The sequence below is a fragment of the Xenopus laevis genome, chromosome 4L, assembly GCF_017654675.1.
Source record: "Xenopus laevis strain J_2021 chromosome 4L, Xenopus_laevis_v10.1, whole genome shotgun sequence".
Classification (NCBI taxonomy): Eukaryota; Metazoa; Chordata; class Amphibia; order Anura; family Pipidae; genus Xenopus; species Xenopus laevis.
The window spans coordinates 12,171,930-12,198,994 of NC_054377.1; the positions used below are offsets into that span (position 1 = coordinate 12,171,930).

Sequence of the window (27,065 nt, forward strand, 5' to 3'; positions counted from 1 at the left end):
GAGACGTCACGTGAGCGGGTCGCGGCTTCAAGGAGAAAGCATTCCCCGGCGGAAGTCCTGCAAGGGCACGTGATCCTGGTTACCCGGCAACGGGGAAAGTTTGTGGGCGGAGATTCCATGGAGCGCTGGGACCACAGACAGAGCTGCCAGGTGAGAGCAGGACAAAGGAGGAGGGTATGATATATAATATATTGTGTCTATGTGTGACCCTCACTGGGATGTAATATCACTCAGGTACAAGTGTCCCTCACAGAGGATTTTGTCTCTTCCTACTGGGGGGTCAGATATAAATGCTCCTCAATAAAGGGGTGGTTCTCCTTTAAATTAACTTTTAATATGATGTAGAGAGTGATATTTTGAGTCAATTTGCAATTGGATTTCATTTATTATTTGTGGTGTTTGAGTTATTTAGCTTTTTATTCAGCAGCTCTCCAGGTTGTGATATCAGCAATCTGGTTGCTAGGGTCCAAAGTAACCTAGCAACCATGCACTGATTTTAATAAGAGACTGGAATGTGAATAGGAGAGGCCTCAACAGAAAGATGAGTATTTCTTAGGTACCCGTGTCCCTCACTGGGGGTCAGTATTAATCAGATGAGTGTCTCTTACTGGGGGGCAGTATTAATCAGATACAGGTGTTCATCAGGGCAGGGGCACACTAAGGGGCAGATTTATCAAGGGTTGAAGTGAATTCGAGGGAATTTTCGAAGTAAAAAAATTTGAAATTCTAAGTAATTTTTTGGATACTTCGACCATCGAATAGGATACTATGACTTCGAATTTACTTTGACTTCGATTCAACTATTCGACTATTCGACCATTCCATAATCGAAGTACTGTCTCTTTAAAAAAAACTTTGACTTCAATACTTCACCATATTTCTACGTTTTTGGGTTTCGAAGGAAAATCGTACGATCGGAATATGATTGTACGATGAATAAAATCCTCCGAATTCGAATGTCGGAGGATTCTATTCGATGGTCGAATTTCAAAGTATTTTCCACTTCGAAATTCGACCCTTGATAAATCTGCCCCTAAGCTACTGGGGAAGATTAGTCGACCAGCTACATTTTAAATCGCTGGCAGGATGGCACTCGGATCGCTTCGTTTTCCGAAGACGCCCTAAGTTTCCTCGTGTCGCGACTTCAGAAAACGAAGCACTCCGAGTGCGATCCTCCTGGCGATTTCGATTGTAGCCGGCAGGGAGGCAGTTCGGCAGATTATTCACCCGCAGAAGAAGTGATTTGTCCCCAGTAGCTTTGTGTGCCCCAACTGGGGTGCAGTATTACTCAGACACAAGTGTTCTTCACTGGGGCTCACTATCACTCAGATATAAATACCCCTCATCAGGCTACTAAAATACCCTCCCCTTTAAACAATAAATGGTGTTCCATGTACTGCAACAAATTTAAGCTGTTCTACTACTACTATTCTTACTGCCCCTTTAAAAAATATATTTCATGTACATTTTTTTAAGGTTGCCCACAGATAGATGGGACGTCTCCACCATGTGTCCTGCTCTGAGCACAGACTTAAAACAAGAGGTATGCAGATAAACTAAATGAATGTATGCACTAAAATAGATGATGAAACAATGGGCACATTTTCTCCTGGACAGTAAGTCATTGCAACCAGTCAGTGATACACTTTCTTTATCCAGCTGCAGGTAGAACAATTAAAACAAATATCTGATTGGGTTGCTGCCCAGTTGTAAATCTGCCCAGTGTTTATGAATGAACATTCCCTTATTCCTATTGTATTCTCTGTTTATTCTATGAAAACTGGACATTCATGATATTCGACATGGCAGAATTTGCTAATTTGCCTGGACAAATTAAAACACAAGGCTTTACATAAAAACTATTCATATTTTAACCTTTATGTTTTTTTCCCTAGGTCCTTACAGACCCATACGAAAATTTTATGCGCCATCATCTGCAGTATTATGGCTATTTTAGAGGTAAGATTAAAGGGGTGGTTCACCTCTGAGTTAACTTTTAGTATGTTAAAGAATTCTAAGCAACTTTGCAATTGGTCTTCGTTATGTATTTTCTATAGTTTTTAAATGATTTGCCTTCTTCTTCTTCTTCTTCTGACTCTTTCCAGCTTTCAAATGGGGATCACTGACCCCACCTAAAAACAAATGCCCTGTAAAGCCACACAATTATTGCTATTGCTACTTTTTATTACCTAGCTTTCTATTCAGGCCTCTCCTCTTCACATTCCAGTCTCCTATTCAAATCAATACATGGTTGCTAAGGTATTTGGGACCCTATCAACCAGATTGCTAAACCTGCAAAATGGAAAGCTGCCGAATGAAAACTTAAATAACTTAAAAACCACAAATAATAAACAGTGAAAACCAATTGCCTCAGAATATCACCAGTGATCCCTAACCCGTAGCTCGCGAGCAACATGTTGCTCACCAACCCCTTGGATGTTGCTCTCAGTGGCCTCAAAGCAGGAGCTTATTTTTGAAACTCAGGCTTGGAGGCAAGTTTTGGTTGTATAAAAACAGGTGTACTGCCAAATAGAACCTCCTGTAGGCTGCCAAATAACCAAACACAACCCTTATTTGGCACCCCAGGGACTTTTTTGTATGCTTGTGTTGCTCCCCAACTCTTTTCACATTTGAATATGGCTAACGGGTAAAAAAAAGGTTAGGGACTGCTGCTCTACATCATACTTTAAGATAACTCAAAGGTGAACAACCCCTTTAAGCAGATTTACTAAAGGGGTTCACCTTCAAACACTTTTTTTCAGTTCAGTCTGTTTCAGACAGTTTTCCAGAAATAAAGAATTTTTTCAATCACTTTCTATTTGCGACCGTTTCCTAATATTGAAGTGTAAAGTTAAATTTTTGACCTTCTAGAGCAGCTCTGGGACATTGATACATTTAGTTGATACATTTCTTATCTTTGTCCCTGCTGAGTAGAATCCCTGGGTTTCATTAAAGGCAAGCTGTTAGGATTGATACAAAAGTCACTAATATTCCATAGATACTGCTGAGAAATGTAGCAAATTGTAACAGTTTTGATGCTCCTGGATCACTGAGCTGCTAGACTTAAAGGAGAAGGAAAGCTACGGAGGCATTTTATTGCCAATAGATTAGCTGCAATAGTGCAAGCTAGAATGCTATATTTATTCTGTAGAATATTTTACCATACCTGAGTAAAAAGCTCTAGAAACTCTCTGTTTGTTTAGGATAGGAGCTGCAGTATTAATGTGGTGTGACATCACTTCCTGCCTGAGTCTCTCCCTGCTCTGGGCTCAGATTACAGTAGAGAAGGGGGGGGCGGGGGAAGAGGAGCAAACTGAGCATGCTCTTGCCCAGGGCAATGAGGTTTAAGATGAAAACAGGAAGTCTGATACAGAAGCCCATGTGTACACAATAGAAGGAAAGAAATGCAGTGTTTCTTTTGACAGGGGACTCAGAGCAACATTACTTTGGGGATTTACTGGTATATTTAAATGGACCTTTCTGATAAGGCTTACTTAGTTTTAACCTTTCCTTCTCCTTTAAGATACCAGAATCTTTAATTCTGGTGAACAATCTGAAAACAACTCAACTGAAAAAAAGTGTTTGGAAGGTGAACAACCCCTTTAAGGGTTGAATTGAAAATATAATTAGAATTTTCGATATTTTTTTTTATAGTGAATACTCTCAAATTTGATTTGTGAATTATCGAGTTGGTAAAATGAGTCAGAGTTTTAGATATTTGTTTTTTTTTTGTTTTTTTTTATAAATAACCCCCAGTCAAATTTCGAGCATATTCAAATTTTGTAGAGTTTAAAAAAAACAAAAAACAAAACATGACTTGAAATTCGACCTTTAATAAATGTGCCTCCCTATCTCCAGACTGATTCACTATTGTTGTGTTGTTAGGATAAATTACATGCAAGCTGTAGATGTGTTTTATGGATAAATAACAAAATATAACAGATACGATTCTTTATTCTTTCAGGTCTGGAACCTAGAGAAGAATTTAAATTGTCAGTCCAAAGACGCTGCAGACTGCAGCAAGAGGCCACAGACAGTGATTCTGATTTGCCGTCTTCACAGGAGGATCAGAAAAAGCTAATATGTAAGTGTGACGTACAGCTCATAGTGGCATGATTACCAACACACATCTGCATTGGGTTTTATACTCAGGTCCCTTCTTAAAGAGACAATATACAGGTATGGGATCTATTATCCAGAATGCTTGGGACCTAGGGTTTTCCGGATAAGAGATCTTTTCATAATTTGGATCTCCATACTTTAAGTGTACTAAAAAATCATTTAAACATTAAAGAAACCCAAGAGTCTCACCTCCAATAAGGATTAATTATATCTTACTTGGGACCAAGTACAAGGTAGTATTTAATTTTACAGAGATAAAGGAAATCATTTTTAAAATTTTGAATTATTTGATTAAAATGGAGTCTATGGGAGATGGCCTTCCCGTAAAGACCACCAAATTGAACGTGTTATTCTGCCTACTTCTTCTGCACTAATGTCTGCCTCACTAATGTCTATCTATCTATCTATCTATCTGTCCATCTATCTTTTTTTACACACTTCCTGGTTGACTTGGTCATTAGCAGGAATCATCAACCAACCATTGATTTTGTTTTTCTCTTTTTTTTTTGGATACATCCAGAGTGGTAATATTGGATGACTTGGTCAGCTCATGTGTGTTCATAAAAGTGGCCATACACTATAAGATCCGCTCGTTTGGCAAAGTCGCTAAATGAGCAGATCTTAATCCGATATGCCCACAAAAGGCAGGGCAATATCAGGTTAATCTGATCGTTTGGCCCTTAAAACAAAGGAAATGGGCACTATAGGACGAGGACCCCATCAACCAGCCAGTGCAGTCAACGATTGCCAAGAAAAATCAAACCCGCCCGATCAATATCTGGCCGATTTTTGGCCTGATATCGAACGGGGAGACCCGTTGGAACGCCCCATACACGGGCAGATAAGATGCCGAATTGGTCTAAAGGACCGACATTGGCAGCTTCGAATATCGAAGTCGAAGGATTTACCGCAAATAGTTAGATCAAACTAAAAATCGTTCGATTCGAAGGATTTTAATCGAACGATTTTTCTTCGACCAAAAAAACATTAAAAAGAATATGGGGACCTTCCCCATAGGCTAACATGGCACCTTGGTAGGTTTTAGGTGGCGAACTAGGGGGGTCAAAGTTTTTTTTAAAAAGACAGTGCTTCGACTTTTGAATGGTTGAAAATTCGAACGATTTTTAGTTAGAATCGTTTGATTCGTAGTCGAAGGTCGAAGTAGCCAATTCGATGGTCGAAGTAGCCAAAAAAATCATTCGAAATTCGAAGTTTTTTTTATTCTTTTCCTTCACTCGAGCTAAGAAAATGGGCCCCTTAGTATATACATCTCAGTAGACTGTGCAGTCTGCGGCAGACAGGCAGTGGTTAGGCTGCATTCCACCAGAGTACTCTTATTCACATGTTTATAGTATATGTAGTAATATCTCAACCATTTGTTTTTGTTAGATTCGCTATTGCTGGACAACCCTGTCTTTAAGAGCAGGCAACTTGTTTTTGAAGATCAGGAAGGCAAAGTCATCCCACGACTCAGAGAACCTAAAGATCTGTTTAGCAGTTGCAGTCAAGATGGCTGCTGGCAACAACCACGGTGGCCAAGTGAATGCGAAGTCATCAAGGAAGACATCAGCCACATTGGTAGCTGTTAAATAAACAGATATTCTGATTAAAACAAATGAAGTGTTATTTCTGTGGTAGTTAAAACTGAAAAAAATAACTACCAAGTCCACCAACTCTTTGTTCTAATAAACATTCAGTTCATCTAGATGAAAGTTGTCAGGGAATCTTTTGTGTGACTTGTTTAAAACCAGACATAGATGTATACCATAGTTCTCAGTCTTATACAGACACTTTAAGGGGCTGTTCAACTTTAAGTTAACTTTTAATATGACTTAGAGAGTGATATTCTAAAACAATTTGCAATTGGTTTTAATTTTTTATTATCTAGTGGCTAGGGTCCAAATTCCCCTAGCAACCATGCATGGATTTGAATAAGAGACTGGAATATGAATAGGAGAGGCCTGAATAGAAAGATGAGTAATAAAAAGTAGCAATTACAATACATTTGTAGCCTTACAGAGCATTTGTTCTTAGATGGTGTCAGTGAGCCCAATTTTAAATCTGGAAAAAGTCTGTAGAAGAAGGCAAATAATAAAAAAGCTAATAAAATAAATAATGAAGACCAATTGAGTTGCTTAGAATTAGCCATTCTATAACTTACAAAAAGTTAACTTAAAGGTGAACCACCCCTTTAAACAAAATACTAAGGAAATATAACACACTAGGGACCACACATAATGCTTGTAATGTGAGTGTGCCGTCCCTATTGTGTTATAGTGATAATTTGGAGCTAATTAAGGGTTGCCTTTGGTGTTCCAGCACTTGATTAAAAATAATAGCTACTTACCATTGTGCAGATACTCAGAAAATAGCAGACCTGCAAAGAAAGGAAATTACAGACTATACATTGTGGGGAAATAGAATCTTGGCTGGAAGAGAGCTGACTGATCCTACGTTGTTTCCATGGTACAAATAGTCCAGACAGGGTGCAGAGAATAACAAGGGACTGAAAATTAGTGCAGCAATTACATTTACAATAACTGTAATGAAACATTTTAATGTATATTGGATAGTTGCTTAGACATATATTATGGTGTATCTTTCATTATCGTTTAATTTCGGGGTGTTTTTTTTTTTCCCTGGAGTTTGCTTTTAGCATGCAGTGATGCACTTTATTGGAAAAGCAGAAATGCCTGCCCCGTTCATTCCCCATGTTTGTATGTATCCAGTTTGTAATACCATTAATGGGAAGAAAAGTTAATGGATTCATTTTTATATATTGCTGTTTATTTTATGTAATACATGACATGCAGTCCACTTTATGTCCTTCTTATGTTTGTCCATAGAGTGGAATCCACCAGATCCAGAAATCTTTTACAAGCCCACAGGAAGTGAGTCAAAGCCTCCAGTTGTTTCAGAAGGAACAGGGACTGTGGTATATGAAATCAGTCCAGGTAATGCATACTGTATAATAGACAGAGAAATGCAACTGATTTTTGTTGCACTATACCTGAATTCTGTGCAGTGCAGAATGCACCACCACTGTGTTTCCACTGATTTGTGATTTGGAGGTTGAATTTCTCTTCTGGTCTTGGAATAATGGCATATTATCTGCTTCCCAAACAATAACAAAAGGGTAGCAAGGTGTGGGAAATCATAAAAAATGCAAAGTTGGATCACACACTCTTAAAAGGAAAAGGTTTATTTACAAAAGAAAAAGTTACAAAATCATAATAATTTACCCTATGTGTTTCGACTGTGAACAGGTCTTCATCAGGGGCACAAAAATGAAAAATTAAGTAAGTAAAGGCCTGTTGGGCAGCCTCCGATACGATCAGCACTCTGATTTGATACTGAGTGTGCGCCTTCTTACCTTTTTATGGGAAATCATAAAGTTTTATGTAATACTTTATAATATCTCATTGCAGCTCATAAGGGGTCTTACTTTAAGGCCTCACGGACTGGTGGGCGCAAGTTTTCAAACAGAACGAACCGCAATGCACAGTCTAACAACGACCTGCAGTTTGAATCTCGGTTTGAAAGTGGAAACCTCCAGAGAGCAATCAAAGTGTGAGTAGCTGGTATTATTGGCAAGTCAGCGAAAGGAATACATCAGAAGATTAATAGCCTTCTTCCTAAATGAGAATTGCCCAATTCAGTGTCCAGAAATTGTTAGAGGCTTTATTGATTACTTTTATAGAAGATACAAAGAAGAGAACTATCAGATTGTGATAGTTCAGATCATATTGTGTCGCACCATTATAGTGTAATATCAGAAAGAAAGAAAATTAATAAATATATTTCTTGGTGAAAAATTGTTGTTGTGACGCTCAGAAAAAATTCATTGTGCATCAATTGCAATAAAATTAATTGTATCAAACATGTGTGTGTCATTCATGTAATCAAATTTTGATGTTAATTCATTAAATAAATCAGTGCCCTGTATTAATTCATTTCAATAACCACTTAGATAGTTCATGTTGAGCAACAATCATGTACTATAACAATTCTAAAAAAAAAAACAATTCTAAGTTTTAGACATGATCGTTGCTCAACATGAACTATCTAAGTTTATAAAAATAAATAAATAATGAAACCCAATTGAAATGAATTACTACAGGGCACTTAATTCACTGGAAGCACTTTATATTTATTTATTTCATGAATTATCATCAACATTTGATTACATGAATGACAAACATGTTTAATACAAATTAACAAAAATTTTCACCGTGAAATATATTTTTTAATTTACTCTCTTTCTGATATTACACTATAATCACAGGATATGGATGGTGCGACACAATATAACTCTTCTGTTAGTTCTCTTCTTTGTACAATTTATTAATGGAGTTGTCTGCACATCCATTTTCCTCCAGTTCTCTTTTTTTTTGGCAATGATGATGTGTAAGGAGGTGCGGAAAATAGAGATAAAATTGATACTTTTATAGAAGCTCCTGCTTTCAGAGTTCCGCACAGAAATTTATTATCTATAACATTAGTTTTGTTAAAAATTTAAAAATCAGACATATCTGATCCTATGGTGCATTGGCTTGTGGCTTGCCTGGGCCTGGCAGCTACTTTCAGTAATTTCTTGTGTGTTTTAATCTTCACACAGTGGCATGCATGAGTATGAGCTGACCCTACGCACTGACCTGTACACCAGCAAACACACTCAGTGGTTCTATTTTCAAGTGAAAAACACAAGGAAAGGTGTCCCGTACCGGTTCACTATTACGAATCTGATGAAAAGCAATAGCCTGTACAATGCAGGCATGAAGCCTTTGCTCTACTCTCAGCAGGATGCCGTGCACAAAGGCATAGGATGGAGAAGAGATGGTAAAGACATTAAATACTATAAGAACACCAGGTCCCAGGATGGTTGCTCTTTGTACTGCCTAACATGGACGTTTGAATTCCCACACGATGACGACATTTGCTATTTTGCTCATTGCTATCCGTACACGTATTCCGACTTACAAAGAGATTTGAAGAGCATGATTGGTGACCCTGCATTGTCACATTACTGCAAACTGCGCACTTTGTGTAAGAGTTTAGCCGGCAACAGTGTTTACCTGCTCACCATCACTTCCCCCTCCACAAACCTCACAACCAGTGCCAAAAAGAAAGCCGTAGTGGTGACTGCCAGAGTGCACCCAGGAGAGACCAACGGGTCATGGATGATGAAAGGCTTCTTGGATTTCATCCTAAGCGATTCCCCAGATGCCCAGGTTCTCCGGGATACTTTTATCTTCAAAGTTGTGCCAATGCTCAATCCCGACGGGGTCATTGTTGGGAACTATCGCTGTTCTGTGTCTGGAAGAGATCTAAATAGGAACTATAAAAGCATGTTAAAAGATGCTTTCCCCTGTATCTGGTATACTCGTTCTATGGTGAAAAGGTAAGAAACAGCTGAGCAGAGGTGCAGTTGTTTATGCATCTCTGCATGGCCATGGCTCTGAGTGTGGGGTTCTTGATGGCTTTTTATTTTGAATAATCCAACATCTGATCCAATGAAACAGGTGATCTAATGAGGCCACCACATAATTCTACCATTCCTCTGCTGAAGAATTGGCTCACATGAGAATCAATCCAAGCATGACCGGCTTGTGGTTGTTTTGGTTCTCTCCCTTAATTTACAATGGCAAAGGTAAATAACAGTTCAAGTGAATACAGTTTTACTCTTCCTCCTGTCCATCAGGCTTCTTGCTGAGCGAGAAATTATCCTCTATTGTGATTTTCATGGGCACAGTCGGAAAAACAATGTCTTCATGTACGGCTGCAATAACAAGGGTCATCCAGACACAAAACTGCACGAGAGGATTTTCCCCCTGATGCTTAGTAAGAATGCACCTGACAAGGTAATTGGGCTTCTGAGAAATGTGTATTTAAAGGGGTTGTTCACCTTCCAAACACTTGTTTTCAGATAGTTCACCAGAAATAAAGACTTTTTTCAATTACTTTCCTTTTTTTTTTTTTAACACTGTTTTTCCAAAATCTAAGTTGAATGTCCCTGTCTCTGGTATTTTAGTCTGGCAGCTCAGTAATTCAGGTGCAGATTCTGAACTGTTACAATTTTGCAACATTTAGGGGGACCATTTACTTAAAACAGTGTTAAAAAAAAAAAAAAGGAAAGTAATTGAAAAAAGGAATAGAATAAAAAAAACTTCGAATTTCGAATGATTATTTTGCTACCTCGACCATCGAATTGGCTACTTCGACCTTCGACCTTCGACTATGACTTCGAATTCGAACTAAAAATCGTTTGACTTTTCGACCATTCGAATTCGAAGGTCCCCATAGGCTTTCTAACAATTTTTAGGTCGAAAAAAAATCGTTTGATCGATGGATTAAAATCCTTCGAATCGAACGATTCAAAGGATTTAATCGTTCGATCGTTCGATTTTTCGTTCGATCGAACTATTTGCGGTAAATCCTTCGACTTCGATATTCGAAGTCAAAGGATTTACATTCGGCAGTCGAATATCAAGGGTTAATTAACCCTCGATATTCGACCCTATGTAAATCTGCCCCTTAGTTGATACATTTCTCAGCAGCATCTCTGGAGTATCAGCAACTATTGTATCAATTACAGCTGCCTGTAATGAAACCCAGGGATTCTGCTCAGCAGGGACAAAGATAAGAAATGTATCAACTAAATGTATCAATTGATCGATTTTTTTGTAACTTTGATAAAGTTATATCCTTTTCTTGACTTGGCCATACACATATTGGTCTGATTCAACCATTTAGCTCTTGAGTGAAGGATTGGAACCTATTGTAGGTCTATGCAGGTGTATGAATACCTGGACTGCATCAACAGTCAATGCTGTTATTTTCCAAAGACCTTATTGGATGTCTGGATGTCAGATGAAGAAGGCAAATAATTCAAAAACTATAAAAAAATAAATAATGAAACCCAATTGAAAAGTTATTTAGAATCAGCCATTCTATAACATACAAATAGTTAACGTAAAGGGATTCTGTCAAGGTTTTTATGATGTAATTTTTATTTCTTAATCTCACTGTTAACACTGCAAATAATTCACTCTACAATATAAAATTTCATTCCTGAACCAGCAAGTGTATTTTTTTTAGTTGTAATATTGGTGTGTAGGTGCATCTCAGGTCATTTTGCCTGGTCATGTGCTTTCAGAAAGAGCCAGCACTTTAGGATGGAACTGCTTTCTGGCAGGCTGTTGTTTCTCCTACTCAATGTAACAATGTGTCGCAGTGGGACCTGGATTTTACTATTGAGTGTTGTTCTTAGATCTACCAGGCAGCTGTTATCTTGTGTTATGTGGTTACCTTCCATTGTTTTGTTGTTAGGCTGCTGTGGGGGAAGGGAGGGGGTGAACTCACTCCAACTTGCAGTAAAGAGTGACTGAAGTTTATCAGAACACAAGTCACATGACTGGGGGCAGCTGGGAAACTGACAATATGTCTATCACCATGTCAGATTTTAAAATGAAATTTAAAAAATGTGTTCACTCTCTTGAGAAATGGATTTCAGTGCAGAACTATGCTGGAGCATCACTATTAACTGATGCGTTTTCCGAACTGCCTTCCGCTTGCTAAAATGAAAAATCGCCTGCGGCAATGCACTCGCAGCGCTTCCGGCAACTTCAGAAATCGAAGCGCCGCGAGTGCATTGCCACAGGTGATTTTTCATTTTAGCAGGCGGAAGGTGTGCTATAACCCTTAAAGCCTGCTGAGAGGGTATATTTGTCCTGCAGATTAGAGATTCTGAAAGCATCTTTTCCTCTAGTTTCTATTTAAGGGCTGTAAGTTTAAAGTGCAGAAAAGTAAAGAAGGAACAGGTCGAATTGATATGTGGAAACAGGGTATCCAAAATAGCTACACCATGGAGTCAACATTTGGTGGATCTACACTTGGTGAGTGCAAAATTTCTCATATCCCTATACATTTCTTTTCCTACTCTTGAAGCATCCCAGGGGGTTGATCATATCCATATATACAGCTGTTTGGAATGGCCAGTTGTTTTTATAGTCCTGATTTATACATTGACTGGTCTATTTGGGGTTTTTATTATTGTAATCATTTAATATATGCTTTTTTTTTTTAGGGAACAGAAAAGACACACATTTCACGACACAGGACCTAAAATCAATGGGGCATCATTTTTGTGACACATTACTCGATTACTGTGATCCTGACAGTTCTAAGGTAAGGATTTAGAATCTCAATAATAATACTGGATTTGCCTTGTGCAACTGCCCTGGTGATACATCACTAGTAATTGGGGCCTGCACTAAGGGGCACATTTACTAAGCTCGAGTGAAGGATTCGAAGTAAAAAAACTTAGAGTTTCGAATAGGCTACTTCGACCTTCGACTACGACTTTGATTCGTAATAAAAATCGTTCGACTATTCGACCATTCGATAGTCGAAGTACTGTCTCCCCATAAGTTTTCTAAGCTAAGGATTTTACTTTGAGGGTCGAATATCGAGGGTTAATTAACCCTCGATCAGGCCCGGATTTGTGGCAAGGCCACATAGGCCCGGGCCTAGGGCGGCAAAAAATAGGGGCAGCATGCCGCCCAGCCACATTATGGGGACGTGTGCGTCCCCATTCAATTACACCAGCTGCGCCTGCGTTTTTTCGCCGGCGCGCTGGGAATGGGAAGTGTAGGCGGGTGCTAGGACCGCACGGCCGCCTGGTCAGACCGCGCGGCCTAGGGGCGGCCGGCAAAGAAATCAGGCGATGCCCTCGATATTTGACCATTAGTAAATGTGCCCCTAAGTGTCATCTAAAATAATTCAATTGTATTTCTATATTAGTATCTGACTTCATGGTCTCTTCAAATGATCCAGTCTGTCATCAGGGTCTCATTGTCTCTCCTGCAGTTCAAGATGTGCTTGTCTGAACTACAAAGGTTAGTGCAAGAAGATATCAGAAAGAAGATGAAACAGCTTGGACGTGACCTGGATTCTGATTTCACATTAAGTGATATTTCCTTATCTGACCTGGAATCCAGGTGAGTGTTCCCTTTAGTTTAGTTTTAGTGTTTTCTTTAGTAATACACAAGCCAATGTTGGTGAGTCGCTGTGTAGCCGACTGCCAGAGAAAGGTAGAAGTGATGTTGTTTCCTTTAAAATTCAATTCAGCCATATAATTGGGTCCCACAGAAATTATAGGGGCGAGGGCCTCGGGGAACACCTTGACAGCAGTGCACAGTAAGTTGTTGTGCTCATAGTAAATACTTTATGCCTGACCCCTCACACACAGTAATGATCATTTCACAATTAGTTAAAGGGGAACTATCACAAAAATGAAAATCTATTATAAGCTTCCTTAAATTTCTAAATACAATCAATTAAAAATTCTGAATTGTTTCTAAAATAATCAAGTTTATATTCACTATTCCTCTGTCAGCATCTATTTCTCTTCATTATGTCTTCATGCAGCAGTTGGGTGTCAGATGAATGATCCAATATATCTTATAGGGGGGCTTCCTTTCCTAGCAGATGAATTAGAGCTCACTCAAATAACTGATTCCAGTACAAACAAAATCTAACAAAATAGCTGCCTTTTGCACAAATTCTGCATGTAGAGAGACATGATGGGGCAGATTCCCTAAAGGGCGAAGTGAGTAACGCTAGCGAATATTCGCCAGCATGACATCATTTCGGAACTTCGCCGATTCCCTAACTGGCGCAGGCGTCACTTTGCTATCGAAGGAGATAGACGCTAGCATTGCTTCGCACTCTAATGCAAGACGAACAGACGTAACTCCGCAAATTCAGTAAGATGCAGATTTTACTGAACGTTACCTCTTGCGCCAGATTTGCCTTCGCCACCTCAGACCAGGCGAAGTGCAATGGAGTGCATAGTACTTCCTCAATTTTTTGTTTTGAAGAGTTGAAGAGAGTCCCAAAAAACACTGGCGTCTTTTACTTTTTTCAGGATTATATTCTGCAAAAGACTGTCATTTTTTTTTGGGTACCCAGTTTCCTCCCTACATTTCCTAACATATGGAACATAAACTATACACTGGGCTCATGTGTAGGGCATTATAACAACTTTATTTTATTAAGGTTCCCTGGCCTTGTGTAATATAATGTATTTGCTGCAACATAAATATCCGTTCAACTTTCACTTCCCACTGTATGCAAATTAGCCAACGCTAGCGCAACTTCGCTTTGCTTGCCGAAGTAACACTAAGGCAACTTCGCCAGCGTTTGGCACCCTGACTGCAACTTCGCATTTTAGTGAATTACCGTTGTCCTAGCGAATTTACACCTGGCGAAGTGTTGCGAAGTGGGCCATGCAATCGCTAGCGAATTTGCGCCGCTTAGGGAATTTGCCCCCTTGTCTGGTGATTTTAATAGAGTGAGCTCTAATACATGTTCTAGGCAAAAGGAGCCCCCCTATAAAATATATTGGATCATTCATCTGACACCCAGGCCCGGATTTATGGAAAGGCCACCTAGGCCTGGGCCTAGGGCGATCCTTGTAAAATCTCCTTTCCTATTTTTTATTTGTTGCTTTTTACAAATACATTATCTTATTAACACAGCACCAGCGGATCCAATAGCTCAGAGTCAGATGGTCTGCCAGCCCATTTAGTGGACATTGCAGAAAAGGTGAGTTTCAGCAAGTCACAGAAAGGAACCCATTCATCATTCATTCAATTTTACTTCAGTTGGGACAATTAAGATTCATTGACCCCCTAAAGAGGCCTGTACTTACTCAAAAACAGGCAGGATTTCAGGTAGGCAAGGGCTGTGGCTAGGGATACATAGTCATGTTGGATCAAAGTGTTCCTCAAACATGGCTGATACTAATGACTAACTGGTTATTCTTGTGCCATGGGAATACATACACTAAATAGCTTTTTTTCTTAACATACGGTAAGTCATGAGGGAATCCTTATTGATAAGCTTACTTATAAATTCCATTCCTGAATGTTTTTATGTATACATATTAGGTAGAACTGGCTTTTTTAAACACCCTGTACAAGCAGTATGGCAGTTACAATTGAAAATGGAAATTTTAGTAGGAGGAAAAACCCTTCCACGATAGTCAAGCCAAATCCTGGTGGTATTTTGCTACCTTATCTGGCCTGCCCTATGGTTAGGGGACCATTTACTTAGCTCGAGTGAAGGAATAGAGGAAAAAAAAACGTTGAATTTCGAATGTTTTTTTTGGCTACTTCGACCTTCGACTACGACTTTGAATCAAATGATTCAAACTAAAAATCGTTCGACTATTCGACCATTCGATAGTCGAAGTACTGTCTCTTTAAGAAAAAACTTTGACCCCCTAGTTCGCCGCCTAAAAGCTACCGAAGTCAATGTTAGTCTATGGGGAAGGTCCCCATAGGCTTTGCTAGCTTTTTTTGGTCGAACAAAAATCGTTCGATCGATGGATTAAAATCCTTCGAATCGACGATTAGCGCTAAATCCTTCGACTTCGATATTCGAAGTCAAAGGATTTAACTTCGACAGTCGAATATCGAGGGTTAATTAACCCTCGATATTCGACCTTAAGTAAATTTGCCCCTTAGTATTCATAGTCAGTAATCCTTATTGTACTATTGTACAGGAATAGGATCCCTTATCCGGAAACCCGATATCCAGAAAGCTCCGAATTACGGAATGGCTGTCTCCCATAGACTCCATTTTATCCAAATAATCCAAATTTTTAAAAATGATTTCCTTTTTTTCTGTAACAATAAAACAGTAGCTTGTACTTGATCCCAACTAAGATATAATTAATCCTTTTTGGAAGCAAAACCAGCCTATTGGGTTTATTTAATGTTTAAATGAATTTCTAGTAGACTTAAGCCATGAAGACCCAAACTACGGAAAGATCTGTTATCCGGAAAACCCCAGGTCCTGAGCATTCTGGATAACAGGTCCCATACCTGTACTAGGTTGTATTAGGTCACTCTCTGTGATAGATATAACTAACTAAAGTCAGCCATTATATGGGCAGTACCAGCTGCTGCCTCTGCCCCTCCAGAATAATTTGGCATCTGTATCGGGCGCTCAGGACTGTCTGATTGACCAATATCTGTCCGAAGTGCATTTAAGTGAAATTAATCTGTCTAGTCTAGGATAAATGTGTTTCACTAACTAGCCAATACTAAAATAATACCTTTTCACTAGTTTTATCAGAAGAAAAAGAGGCGCCTCCGATCGAGAAAGGAGAGGAACAGCTCGTACCAAAAGCGCAGCGCCAGGCGAAAACAAAAGCTACATGATGGTGCGGTAAGTTGAACCCTAAACTCAGGGGCTATCCTGGCCCCTCCGCCGCCTGAGGCAGCAGCAGTTGCTGCTCCCCCTCCCCCGGAAATTCGCTCTTAAAGTACCAGGAGCTGCCCCTGGTACCTAGTGGGGCGCTGCCGCCTGAGGCAACAGCCTCAACTTGCCTCATTGGCGAAGCACCCCTGCCTAAACTGCCTTATTACATGAGCACTGGGCTTTATTTAGACCAGTGAAGCCCAACAGGAGGCCCAGGGGTTACAAGAACTGTGTGTGTGCTCAGCTGCACCCTCATGCAGGGAGATCTACCAGTAAGACTTCAACTATATGAGTGCTCTGAAATATTTGGCTGCAACATAAATTATCCACATTACAACTTCAACATGGTGTTCCTTTGCTCATGCTACACACACATTCCACAATATTTCTAAAAGCGGCATGAAAGGATTAGGAATGTTTTATTAAAAGTTATTATTCCATTGCACTTTTATAAAGGTAAATATTCTGGCTTCTGGGGATCCATTATTACGTACTGCTTGGGATACAGCTAGGATTACCAATCCCAAGTGGTAGTCTAGCTATATATAAAGGGCAATATTTATTTTCAGTCAGTACAGTGATCCAAGAACCCGAGTTCCATCTCATGCTTTTTGAATATAACAAATATAAACAAATAAATATAAGTCATTGTAAGATTACAAGGTGCAATCTTTTATACTTGTAGGAGGTTTCCGAACCAGTCGCTCAAATTGCCAGAAATGAACTCACTAAAACTTCTGGAAAGAGTAAGAAGGAACGGAAGGTTGCTAAGGTAAAGGGAATAGCTAAGCTGCTATATGGAATCTTTTAGTACACTTGGGGGCAACTCCTGCAGAAGTGTGTTCAGTATTAGAGGGCACCTGTGCTGGCATCATTTTTTTTTTTAATTTCACTCTGTATAGGCTATGAGCACCTTTATGGGGATGTTCACTCAACACGCACGCACGCAGGCACACTTCATAGCTTTGTGATATCTGCACAGGCTGTTGTTAATTTGCTGAATTGTGTTTAGCACTCTTCTGGTATAGAGTTATGGCTTCCGTCTGTACAGGTTATGATCAAGCTTAGGGGGCTGCTTCCTAAACTGTTTACCTATTGCCTGACTGCAATCTTCTTGGGCATAGACATGTCAACATAAAAACAGGCCATAGGGTAAGGTCAGGCCAAGTTGCAGCCCAGGCCCTCTCCTTCTCAGGAGAAGGCTGGCCCTGGGCTCATCATTTATTGCCATAAGCATGAACCTATTTAAAGGACAATAAATGACTGAAGTGAAGTTTTGGCTCATAGTGTGGTTTTTGTACAAGACAGCAGCTCTAAGACAATGGAGAGACACCCAGGTGTTTCCCCATTCCTTGTCTATGCATTGGAACTTTAAAGGTCACTGTCCGGTAAATGTGTATATACCTTATATATTTTTATAAAGTCCTTAAAAGGAACAGTAACAACAAAAAAATTAAAGTGTTTTAAAGTACTGTTGTGCTGCACTGGTAAAACTGGTGTGTTTGCTTCAGAAGCACAACTATAGTTTATATAAACAAGCTGCTGTGTAGCCATGGGGGCAGCCATTCAAGCACAGGATACACAGTAGATAACAGATAAGTACTACTATAGTTTATATAAACAAGCTGCTGTGTAGTCATGGTGGCAGCCATTCAAGCACAGGATACACAGTAGATAACAGATAAGTACTACTATAGTTTATATAAACAAGCTGCTGTGTAGCCATGGGGGCAGCAATTCAAGCACAGGATACACAGTAGATAACAGATAAGTACTACTATAGTTTATATAAACAAGCTGCTGTGTAGCCATGGGGGCAGCCATTCAATGCTGAAAAAGGAGGAAAAGGCACAGGATACACAGCAGTTAACAGATAAGCTCTGTAGTATACAATGGGATAATTCAGAAAGTATCTGTGGCTACACAGCAGCTTGTTTATATAAACTATAGTAGTACTTATCTGTTATCTACTGTGTATCCTATGCTTGAATGGCTGCCCCATGGCATAAACTATAGTAGTGCTTCTGAAGCAAACAAACCTGTTTTACCAATGCAGGGCAACAATGCATTCTATTGCCATTCCTTTAAAACAAATACATTTTTTTGCTGTTACTGTTCCATTAACCAGCACCAATATGTGGTATCCAAGAGAAATTCCAATTTCTTTTGTTTAATCTTTGCCTTTGCATCTTCCTTTTTTGTGTACTCACCCAAGCTTGATCTGATTTTAACAGATGAAGTTTCAGGAGGATTTGGTATCTCAGGCCGTGCCACCTGAAGAGAGTCCAACAACTGCAGCTCCAACAGGCAAGGCTTTCTATACGTTTAAAATGACTTCTCTCCTAATACAACCATTGAATCTCATTGATTTGTTGTTACTTATAGAGAGGCCATCCATGTCTTATTCACGTAAACCAGACTCTGTCTCCATGAAGACTCAGATGATCAACAGTCTCCCAACCTCCTACTTTGGTGAGTAAAATCTCCAATATCTTACTGCCCTGGGCGGGTATACATTGCAGGCACAGGTATGGTTCCTGTTATCCAGAATGCTTGGGACCCAAGGTTTTCCGAATAATGGATCTTTCCATAATTTGGATGTTGCTGCCTTAAGTCTATTAGAAAATCATGTAAACATTAAATAAACCCAATAGGCTGGTTTTGCCTCCAATAAGGATTAATTATATCTTAGTTGGGATAAATTACAAGCTACTGTTTTATTGTTACAGAGTAAAAGGAAATAATTTTTTAAAATTTGGATTATTTGAATATAATGGAGTCTATGGGAGACGGCCTTTCCGTAATTCAGCGCTTTCTGGTTTCTGGATAATAGATCCCATACGTGTAATGGCAAAGGAGAAGTTCCCCCATAATTAAATTTCGAATTTTACAAATACAAGCCGTTCAAGCACTTCAAGCCTAGAGTTACACAGCTTGTCATCCACAAAAATCTCCACATCCTTATCAATAAAGGATACCCTCCAACATACTGCCATTTGGTGTATAACTAATACTATTATGTCTACTAAATTGCAACTTTGTAACACAGAACCACTTTTGACAGTTTGCTGCCCAGTTTTCCAGTTTAATTAAATCGTTCTGAAAAGTGGCAGTATCCGGCGTGGACTTAGCACAATTTGATCACTATTAAAGGGATACTGTCATGTTTTTTTTTTTTTTAAAACACATCAGTTAATAGTGCTGCTCTAGCAGAATTCTGCACTGAAATCCGTTTCTCAAAAGAGCAAACAGATTTTTTTTATATTCAATTTTGAAATCTGACATGGGGCTAGACATATTGTCAGTTTCCCAGCTGCTCCAGTCATGTGACTTGTGCTCTGATAAACTTCAGTCACTCTTTACTGCAAGTTGAAGTGATATCACCCCCTCCCTTTCACCCCCCAGCAGCCAAACAACAGAACAGTGGGAAGGTAACCAGATAGCTGCCTGGTAGATCTAAGAACAACACTCAATAGTAAAATCTAGGTCCCACTGAGACACATTCAGTTACATTGAGTAAGAGATACAACAGCCTGCCAGAAAGCAGTTCCAGCCTAAAGTGCTGGCTCTTTCTGAAAGCACATGACCAGGCAAAATGACCTGAGATGCCCCTACACACCAATATTACAACTAAAAAATACACTTGCTGGTTCAGGAATGACATTTTATATTGTAGAGTGAATTATTTGCAGTGTAAATAGTGTCATTTAGAAACAAAAAGACACCATAAATCATTACAGAATCCCTTTAAGGCCACAAATTAAATTAATACATAGCCTTACGTGTTTCATGCCTTTAGGCACTTAATCGTAGGCTAAAAACAAAAACGCTGCCTAGGGTCAGACACATGTTTTAAATGCTAAACTGGAGTGGTGCAGAACTAAAAAATGTAATTAAAAATAAATACCGGTAAAGGTAATTTACAAGTGGTCTGAGACTTCCCTTCCGTTACTATAAGCAGAATGTGTAAATCTTTTTTCCACAGGAGACTTCACAGATCTCGATCATGTTTGTCACCGTCAAATGACAATAAGGTCCCGTCCAAGTGCCAGTGGGAACCGTCTGCCGCTAATTATAACCGTTATTCAGCAATCCACCTTACCTCCCGTTACCAGAGGCATTGCCTCACTGAAGCAGCACCCTCTTCCCTTCCAGAACAGTGATCAGCAGCCAGTTGCCGACCATGTTTTGAAAAGAGGTAAGTGGATGTGCAACAGCTGACACTCTATGTTTCCTTCAATTTAGTGTAAAGCGTGAGACACCTATATTAAAGGGGTTAAATTAACTTTTAGCATGATGTAGAGAGGGATATTCTGAGACAATTTGTAATTGGTTTTCATTTTGTATTATTTGTGGTTTTGGAGTTATTTAGCTTAGTTATTCAGCAACTCTCCAGTTTGCAATTTTAGCAATAGAGTTGCTAGGGTCCAAATTCCCCTAGCAACCATGTCTCCCCACCCCTAATTTGCATATGCAAATTCAGATTCGGTTCGGCCAGGCAGAAGGATTTGGCCGAATCCGAATCCTGCTGAAAAAGGCCGAATCCCGAACCGAATCCTGGATTAGGTGCATCCCTAGTGGGTACACTCTATACTCTCCATATTATTATTAATATGTAGGAGTGGAAGCTTCCATTTGGCAGATGAAAACTTAAAGAACAAGTAAATCTTTGCAAAGAATAAGGCTAAGAATGATATCGGTGTTATTTGAATAAGAGACAGGAATATGAATAGGGAACGAAGAAAAAGGGACCGCTACTGCTCACCGCGTTCAACCAACCAGGTGCTCCGTCAAGCAGTGTCCCCACTGCTAACTTCCAACAGAATCAAAACCAGCAGACGGCACTTCTGGAAAGGGTTTATTGGGGTTGCTGCTGCAAAACCTAACGCGTTTCGGGAGTAAATCCCTTAGTCATAGGTGGAATATGAATAGGAGAGGGACTGAATAGAAAGATGAATAATAAAAAGTAGAAATAACAATACATTTTTAGTCTTACAGAACATTTGTTTTTTAGATGGGGTCAGTGACCCCCATTTGAAAACTGGGAAGAGTCAGAAGAAGAAAGCAAGTGACTATAAAAAAAAAAAAAAATGAAGACCAATTAAAAGTTGTTTGGAACTGGCCAATCTATAACAAACTAAAAGTTAACTTAAAGGCAAACCGCCCTTTTAACAAACTACTAATGTAATGAAAGCATAACTCTTCTCTTTTAACATCTACTGTATCTGTTTATGTGACAACATAATAAAGAGAATTGATTATAATTTGCTCTGTATATTCATCCCTTGTCTCTTCCCCAGAAAAATCCATTGTTAAGCGAGGCTTGCCTTCTGCAGGGATGAAGCCATATAGGTAAGAGAAATATTATGACCACATATTAAAACTTACAAATATAAGACAATGGTATAACTAAAAGTTACCGGGCCCCACGGCAAAACCATCTGAGGTTCCCCCTACCCAGGGTCTGTTTTTCTGTAGTTACACCCCTGTATATTGGTCTCCTTTTTCATCCATAAAACAAAAACAGTGATGTCTTTGTTTTACATTCAGAATGTTCTAAGTATTTCTAACTAAAGGTGTGAGGTTCTAACTGATGTACCAACTCTGCAGTTTTGGACTTGGCGGAGAAAAACAGAAGCTCTTCGATGGCTCCGTCGTCCCATTGGATTTACATTTGAGCCTCAGCCCAGAGATGCACCGACGAAACAAACCACGGCAGGAGCCTCTTATCACTTTGGTCTCTACAGGTAGGACAGATAGTGCCGAGTCTCCAGGCAGATAAGCTAGAAAGCAGGTGTTTATTGAAATACAAACGGACGTTACAGCCTTACACGTTTCGTGCTTTCTACTATGATTAAGGGGCAGATTTATTAAAGGGAAAGTAAAGTCTAAAATAGAATAAGGCTTGAAATGCTGTATTTTGTATACTAAACATAAACATGAACTTACTGCACCACAAGCCTAATCAAACAAATGATTTATGCTTTCAAAGTTGCCCACAGGGGGTCACCATCTTGTAACTTTGTTATACATCTTTGCAAGACCAAGACTGTGCACATGCTCAGTGTGGTCTGGGCTGCTTAGGGATTGTCTTAAATGATCAAAACAGCACAAGTCAAATAATATCTGCCAGAAGCCGATACAACAAGACTGATTAATAATCAGAATATACAGACTGCACTGGGTCCTGTGTTGTCATGTAATCTAATGTGGATTTTATAGTTTTTGTATTGTTTAATACAAACTTTCTCCAACTCTGCAGAACCAGTGGCTGCAGCAAAATAATCCTCCAAATAGAATCCCAGTTTATCCGTTTAAATCTGGCTCCATGATCTTTGTCCCTGCAGCTGGAGTTGGAAACAGTAAAGGGGATGTAAAGGCAAAATAAAATCCAATACAAATCTCTACACAGTCGCCGACTGCTCTACAGGGAAACAAACAAAGCTGCTTGAGTTCTGCATGGCTGGGAAGTAAGGCGGAGCTCCCCCTGCTGTTCATAAGTATGATTGTTTCCCTGCAGAGCAGTTAGGGGCCGTCTGACAATTCCTATCCACAGCAGTAAATGAAGGGAGAATTTCACTGCATACAGTCAGGTTTCTTATAAAAACAGTACACATTTTTAATTAAAGTATATTGGAGATAGGTTTCTTTTTCATTAAAGAAAGTAAAAATTTGATTTTATTTTGTTGCCTTCACATGCCCTTTAAGGGTAGAATTGAAAATTCTAATTCAAATTTTCGATTTTTTTTCGCTCAAAACTCTCAAATTCAAATTGTGAATTATCCAAACTCGATTTGAGTTTTAATTTGAATACGAATTTGAATTTCGAGATTTATCATGCTCTGGCCCCTTAAGAACTCGAATTCGACTAATCGGCACCTTAAACCTGCCGAATTGCTGTTTAAAAGGGGTTTTAAAATTCAAATTGAATTCGATTCGAGTTTACGGGCCGATTCCATTCATCTGAGTTTATAAAATTTAATTTTTTTTTATAAGTTTCGATTGGTTGAATTTAGGGGAGTTTTTAAAAACTACTTGCATGAATTCGAGATTCAATCTTTGATAAATGTGCCTCTAAGGGGCAGATTTATTAAGGATTGAATTGAAAATTTGAAATTAAAATTTTCAATTCTTTTTTTTTATCAAAACTGTCAAATTTGACTAGGAATTATTCAAATTTGATTCAAGCTTTTTAAAAAAATTCAAATTAAATTTTCGTGATTTATCATACTCTGAACTTAAGTTCGACTATTCGCCACCTAAAACCTGCCAAATTACTGTTAAAGTCAATGGGAGAGGTCCAGGGATCAATTTTGAGTTGTTTGCAGCCTTCCTGACATTCAAGTTTTTTTCAGAGAAATTCTCGGGTCGATTCTAGATCAGATTTTAAAAAATTAGATTTTAATAATGAATTTCAATTGGTCGAATTTTCGAGTTCATGTGAGTTTTTAAAAAAAACTCACATGAATTCGAAATTCGACCCTTGATAAATGTGCTTCTAAGTGTAGTGAGAACATGAAAGGCTGTAACTTATGTTTGTACTTCAATAGACACCTGTTTTTTTAACTTATCTGCCTGGAGGACTGCTCTTTGAGTGCTCTACAGACATGTTGATCCAGAGTATCACCCATTAAAGGAGAAGCGAACCCAAAAGTTAAAAAACCTCTACCCCCCAACCCTACATAGACACCCCTCCCTCTTCCCCCCCCCAGCCTAAGCCTACCCCGGGCAAATGCCCCTAAGCCTTTACTTACCCCTCCGTGCAGATTCTGTCCAGCGGAGTTCACGGGTGCCATCTTCTTCTCTTTGGTAATCTTTGGAATGAGACTGTTGGAGCAGCGCATGCGCAGTGGAGAAATTTTCTGTTTTGCGACAACTGTGCTTGCGCCGAAATTTGCAGAAGCGTTGGTCTCATTCCGAAGATTACTGAAGCGGCTGAAGATGGCGTCCATGAACTCCGATGCCTGAATCTGCACCGAGGAGTAAGTAAAAACTTTAGGGCATTTGCCCTGTGTAACACTTAGGCGGGGGGGGAGGGAGGGAGGTCTATGTAGGGTAGGGGGGTAGGGTTTATTTTAACTTTTGGGTTTGCTTCTCCTTTTAAGGGTACATCATCTGGGATAGTTCCAAGAATGGGAAAACAAATCAATATTCACCCCAAATCTCACTCTTATTGGCCTTAAAGGAGAATTCAACCCTTTTATGAAATAAACCCATACCCCCTCCCTCCCCCCAGCCTACCATGCCCCCCCCTGGGGAAATGCCCCATACTTTATACTTGTCCCTCAGCGCCGTTTCTGGCATCAGAGTTCCACACAGCCACCTTCCAGGTCTTTGGCAAGCTGAGTGGGAGATCAGTATGTCGGCGCATGCACAGTTGGAGCAATTTGTCAGTTTGTGACAACAGCGCATGCAACGAAACTCACGAAAATTGCCAAAGACCCGGAAGATGGCTGTGTGAACTCCGATACCAGAAACAGTGCCAAGGGGTAAGTATAAAGGTAGGAGCATTTCCCGAGGGGGCAGTTAGGCTGTGGGAGGAGGGAGGGGAGGGTCTTTGTGGGGTGGGGGGTATGGGTTTATTTATTAAAGGGTTGTATTCTCCTTTAAGGCTAAACCTTACCCTAATGGTCATTAAGGCTGCAATGCCCAATCTTAGTGGGAGCCTCGAGAAAATGAATGAACTGCCTCAGAACTCGGTGTTTTCTCTATTTTGGAGAAAAGTGTCTCCTTGCATTCATATTTTACAGCCCCCCAACCTCTGGGTAGTACAAGGGGTGAGGTAGGTAATGTGCTAAATACCACTAGATTAATACTGTTGGAGAGTGCAGGAGAGTCCTAGTTACACCAGCCCTGATCTGGTTCTGGCTGAGACGAGGTGGATGATCCATAGGAAGGATAGTTCCAGAGCCAAAGTTTGTGGAAATGTGCCATACAGATTAGGGACGTACCAAATCCACTATTTTGGATTCGGGGTGAACCCCTGAATCCTTTCCGAAAGATTCGGCTGAATACCGAACCGAAACCTAATTTGCATATGCAAATACGTGGGGTCTGGAATGGAGGCGTTTGTGTGGCTCCGGTGCTGCTCTGGTGCAGTCTGATCTGCTCCATCTGTATTAGGGATGCACCCAATACAGAAATCGGTTCGATATTTGGGCTTTTTCAGCAGGATTTGGATTCGCCCGAATCCTTCTGTACGGCCGAACCGAATCCTAATTTGCATATGCTAATTAGGGGCTGGAGGGAAATCCATGACTGTCACAAAACAATCCCTGTACAGCTTTACCAGAACTTAAAGGGGAAGTAAAGTCTAAAATAGAATTTGCATAAGCAAATTAGAGGTGGGAAGGGGAAAACATTTTTTACTTCCTTGTTTTGTGACAGTGTCATGCGATTTCACTGCCCTTTACTCACCTTTGCATAAAACATTTGCAGACACAAAGAGTTAACAGCTCCACCATTTTTTTCCCCACTTAACAGAATATTTTGACGGCTTTCTACCAAAACCAAAAAAAGACATGAGCGACTCTTTAAGGAGATTTCCTGGGGTGTCCAGTTCGGAACCCTATTTCCCGACCTCTTCAGAAGATATAAGTGGAAGATACACGATCAAGTGACAAGTGCTGCTGTGGATCCAAGAATAATGGCTGTAGATTGATCATGTGACTTATTCCTGCTACACAATGGGCTCAGGGCCGCCGTCAGGAATAACGAGCCCTGTACGGCAACATTTTCTGGACCCTCTAAGTAAAAAAAAAAAAAAAAAGACCACCCAAAATTTTTAAAAATTGCTTGCCAGGGTCCCCCATAAATTTTGGCTCTTAAGGGGGCTGACCATGCTTCACTTACTTGATTAGCCGGGCCCCCCTGCTGCATGATTTTTCTCCTATTCAGACCTCATTGGTCGCTTAAGTTAAGTCCCGGTGAAGCTGCATTGGGATTGGATAGGCTGGAGGGGAAGCCCCTACTTCACCCATCCAATCCCTGTACAGTTTTATCAGAACTTAAAGGGGAAGAAAAGTCTAAAATAGAATAAGGCTAGAAATGCTGTATTTTGTATACTAAACATAAACTTACTGCACCACAAGTCTAATCAAACAAATGATTTCTGCTTTCAAAGTTGGCCACAGGGGGTCACCATCTTGTAACTTTGTTATACATCTTTGCAAGACCAAGACTGTGCACATGCTCAGTGTGGTCTGGGCTGCTTAGGGATCGTCATAAATGATCAAAACAGCACAAGTCAAATAATATCTGCCAGAAGACTAATTAATAATCAGAATATACAGACTGCACTGGGTCCTGTGTTGTCATGTAATCTAATGTGGATTTTATAGTTTTTGTATTGTTTAATACAAACTTTCTCCAACTCTGCAGAACCAGTGGCTGCAGCAAAATAATCCTCCAAATAGAATCCCAGTTTATCTGTTTAAATCTGGCTCCATGATCTCTGTCCCTGCAGCTGGAGTTGGAAACAGTAAAGGGGATGTAAAGGCAAAATAAAATCCAATACAAATCTCTACACAGTCGCCGACTGCTCTACAGGGAAACAAACAAAGCTGCTTGAGTTCTGCATGGCTGGGAAGTAAGGCGGGGGCTCCCCCTGCTGTACATAAGTATGATTGTTTCCCTGCAGAGCAGTTAGGGACCGTCTGACAATTCCTATCCAC

General features: G+C 39.8%; 1 protein-coding gene across 2 annotated transcripts; it reads left to right on the forward strand.

Moving 5' to 3' along the window:
* Positions 1–9: 9 nt before the first annotated feature.
* Positions 10–26,447, forward strand: agbl2.L (AGBL carboxypeptidase 2 L homeolog). 2 transcript variants are annotated; one of them, XM_018257422.2, is made up of 21 exons: positions 10–150; positions 1,477–1,543; positions 1,896–1,959; positions 3,965–4,084; positions 5,512–5,700; positions 6,969–7,076; positions 7,551–7,692; positions 8,741–9,523; positions 9,824–9,983; positions 11,891–12,017; positions 12,209–12,309; positions 12,991–13,121; positions 14,664–14,730; positions 16,258–16,359; positions 17,078–17,164; positions 18,627–18,699; positions 18,778–18,864; positions 20,378–20,590; positions 21,693–21,744; positions 22,003–22,139; positions 25,876–26,447. In XM_018257422.2, exons 2-21 carry the CDS (start codon positions 1,508–1,510, stop codon positions 26,010–26,012), a joined length of 2,916 nt encoding a protein of 971 aa, XP_018112911.1. In that variant the 5' UTR covers positions 10–150; positions 1,477–1,507; the 3' UTR covers positions 26,013–26,447. The 2 variants fall into 2 exon arrangements, with proteins under 2 accessions (XP_018112911.1, XP_018112913.1); XM_018257424.2 differs by having other exon boundaries at positions 93–174.
* The last annotated feature ends 618 nt before the right edge of the window (positions 26,448–27,065 follow it).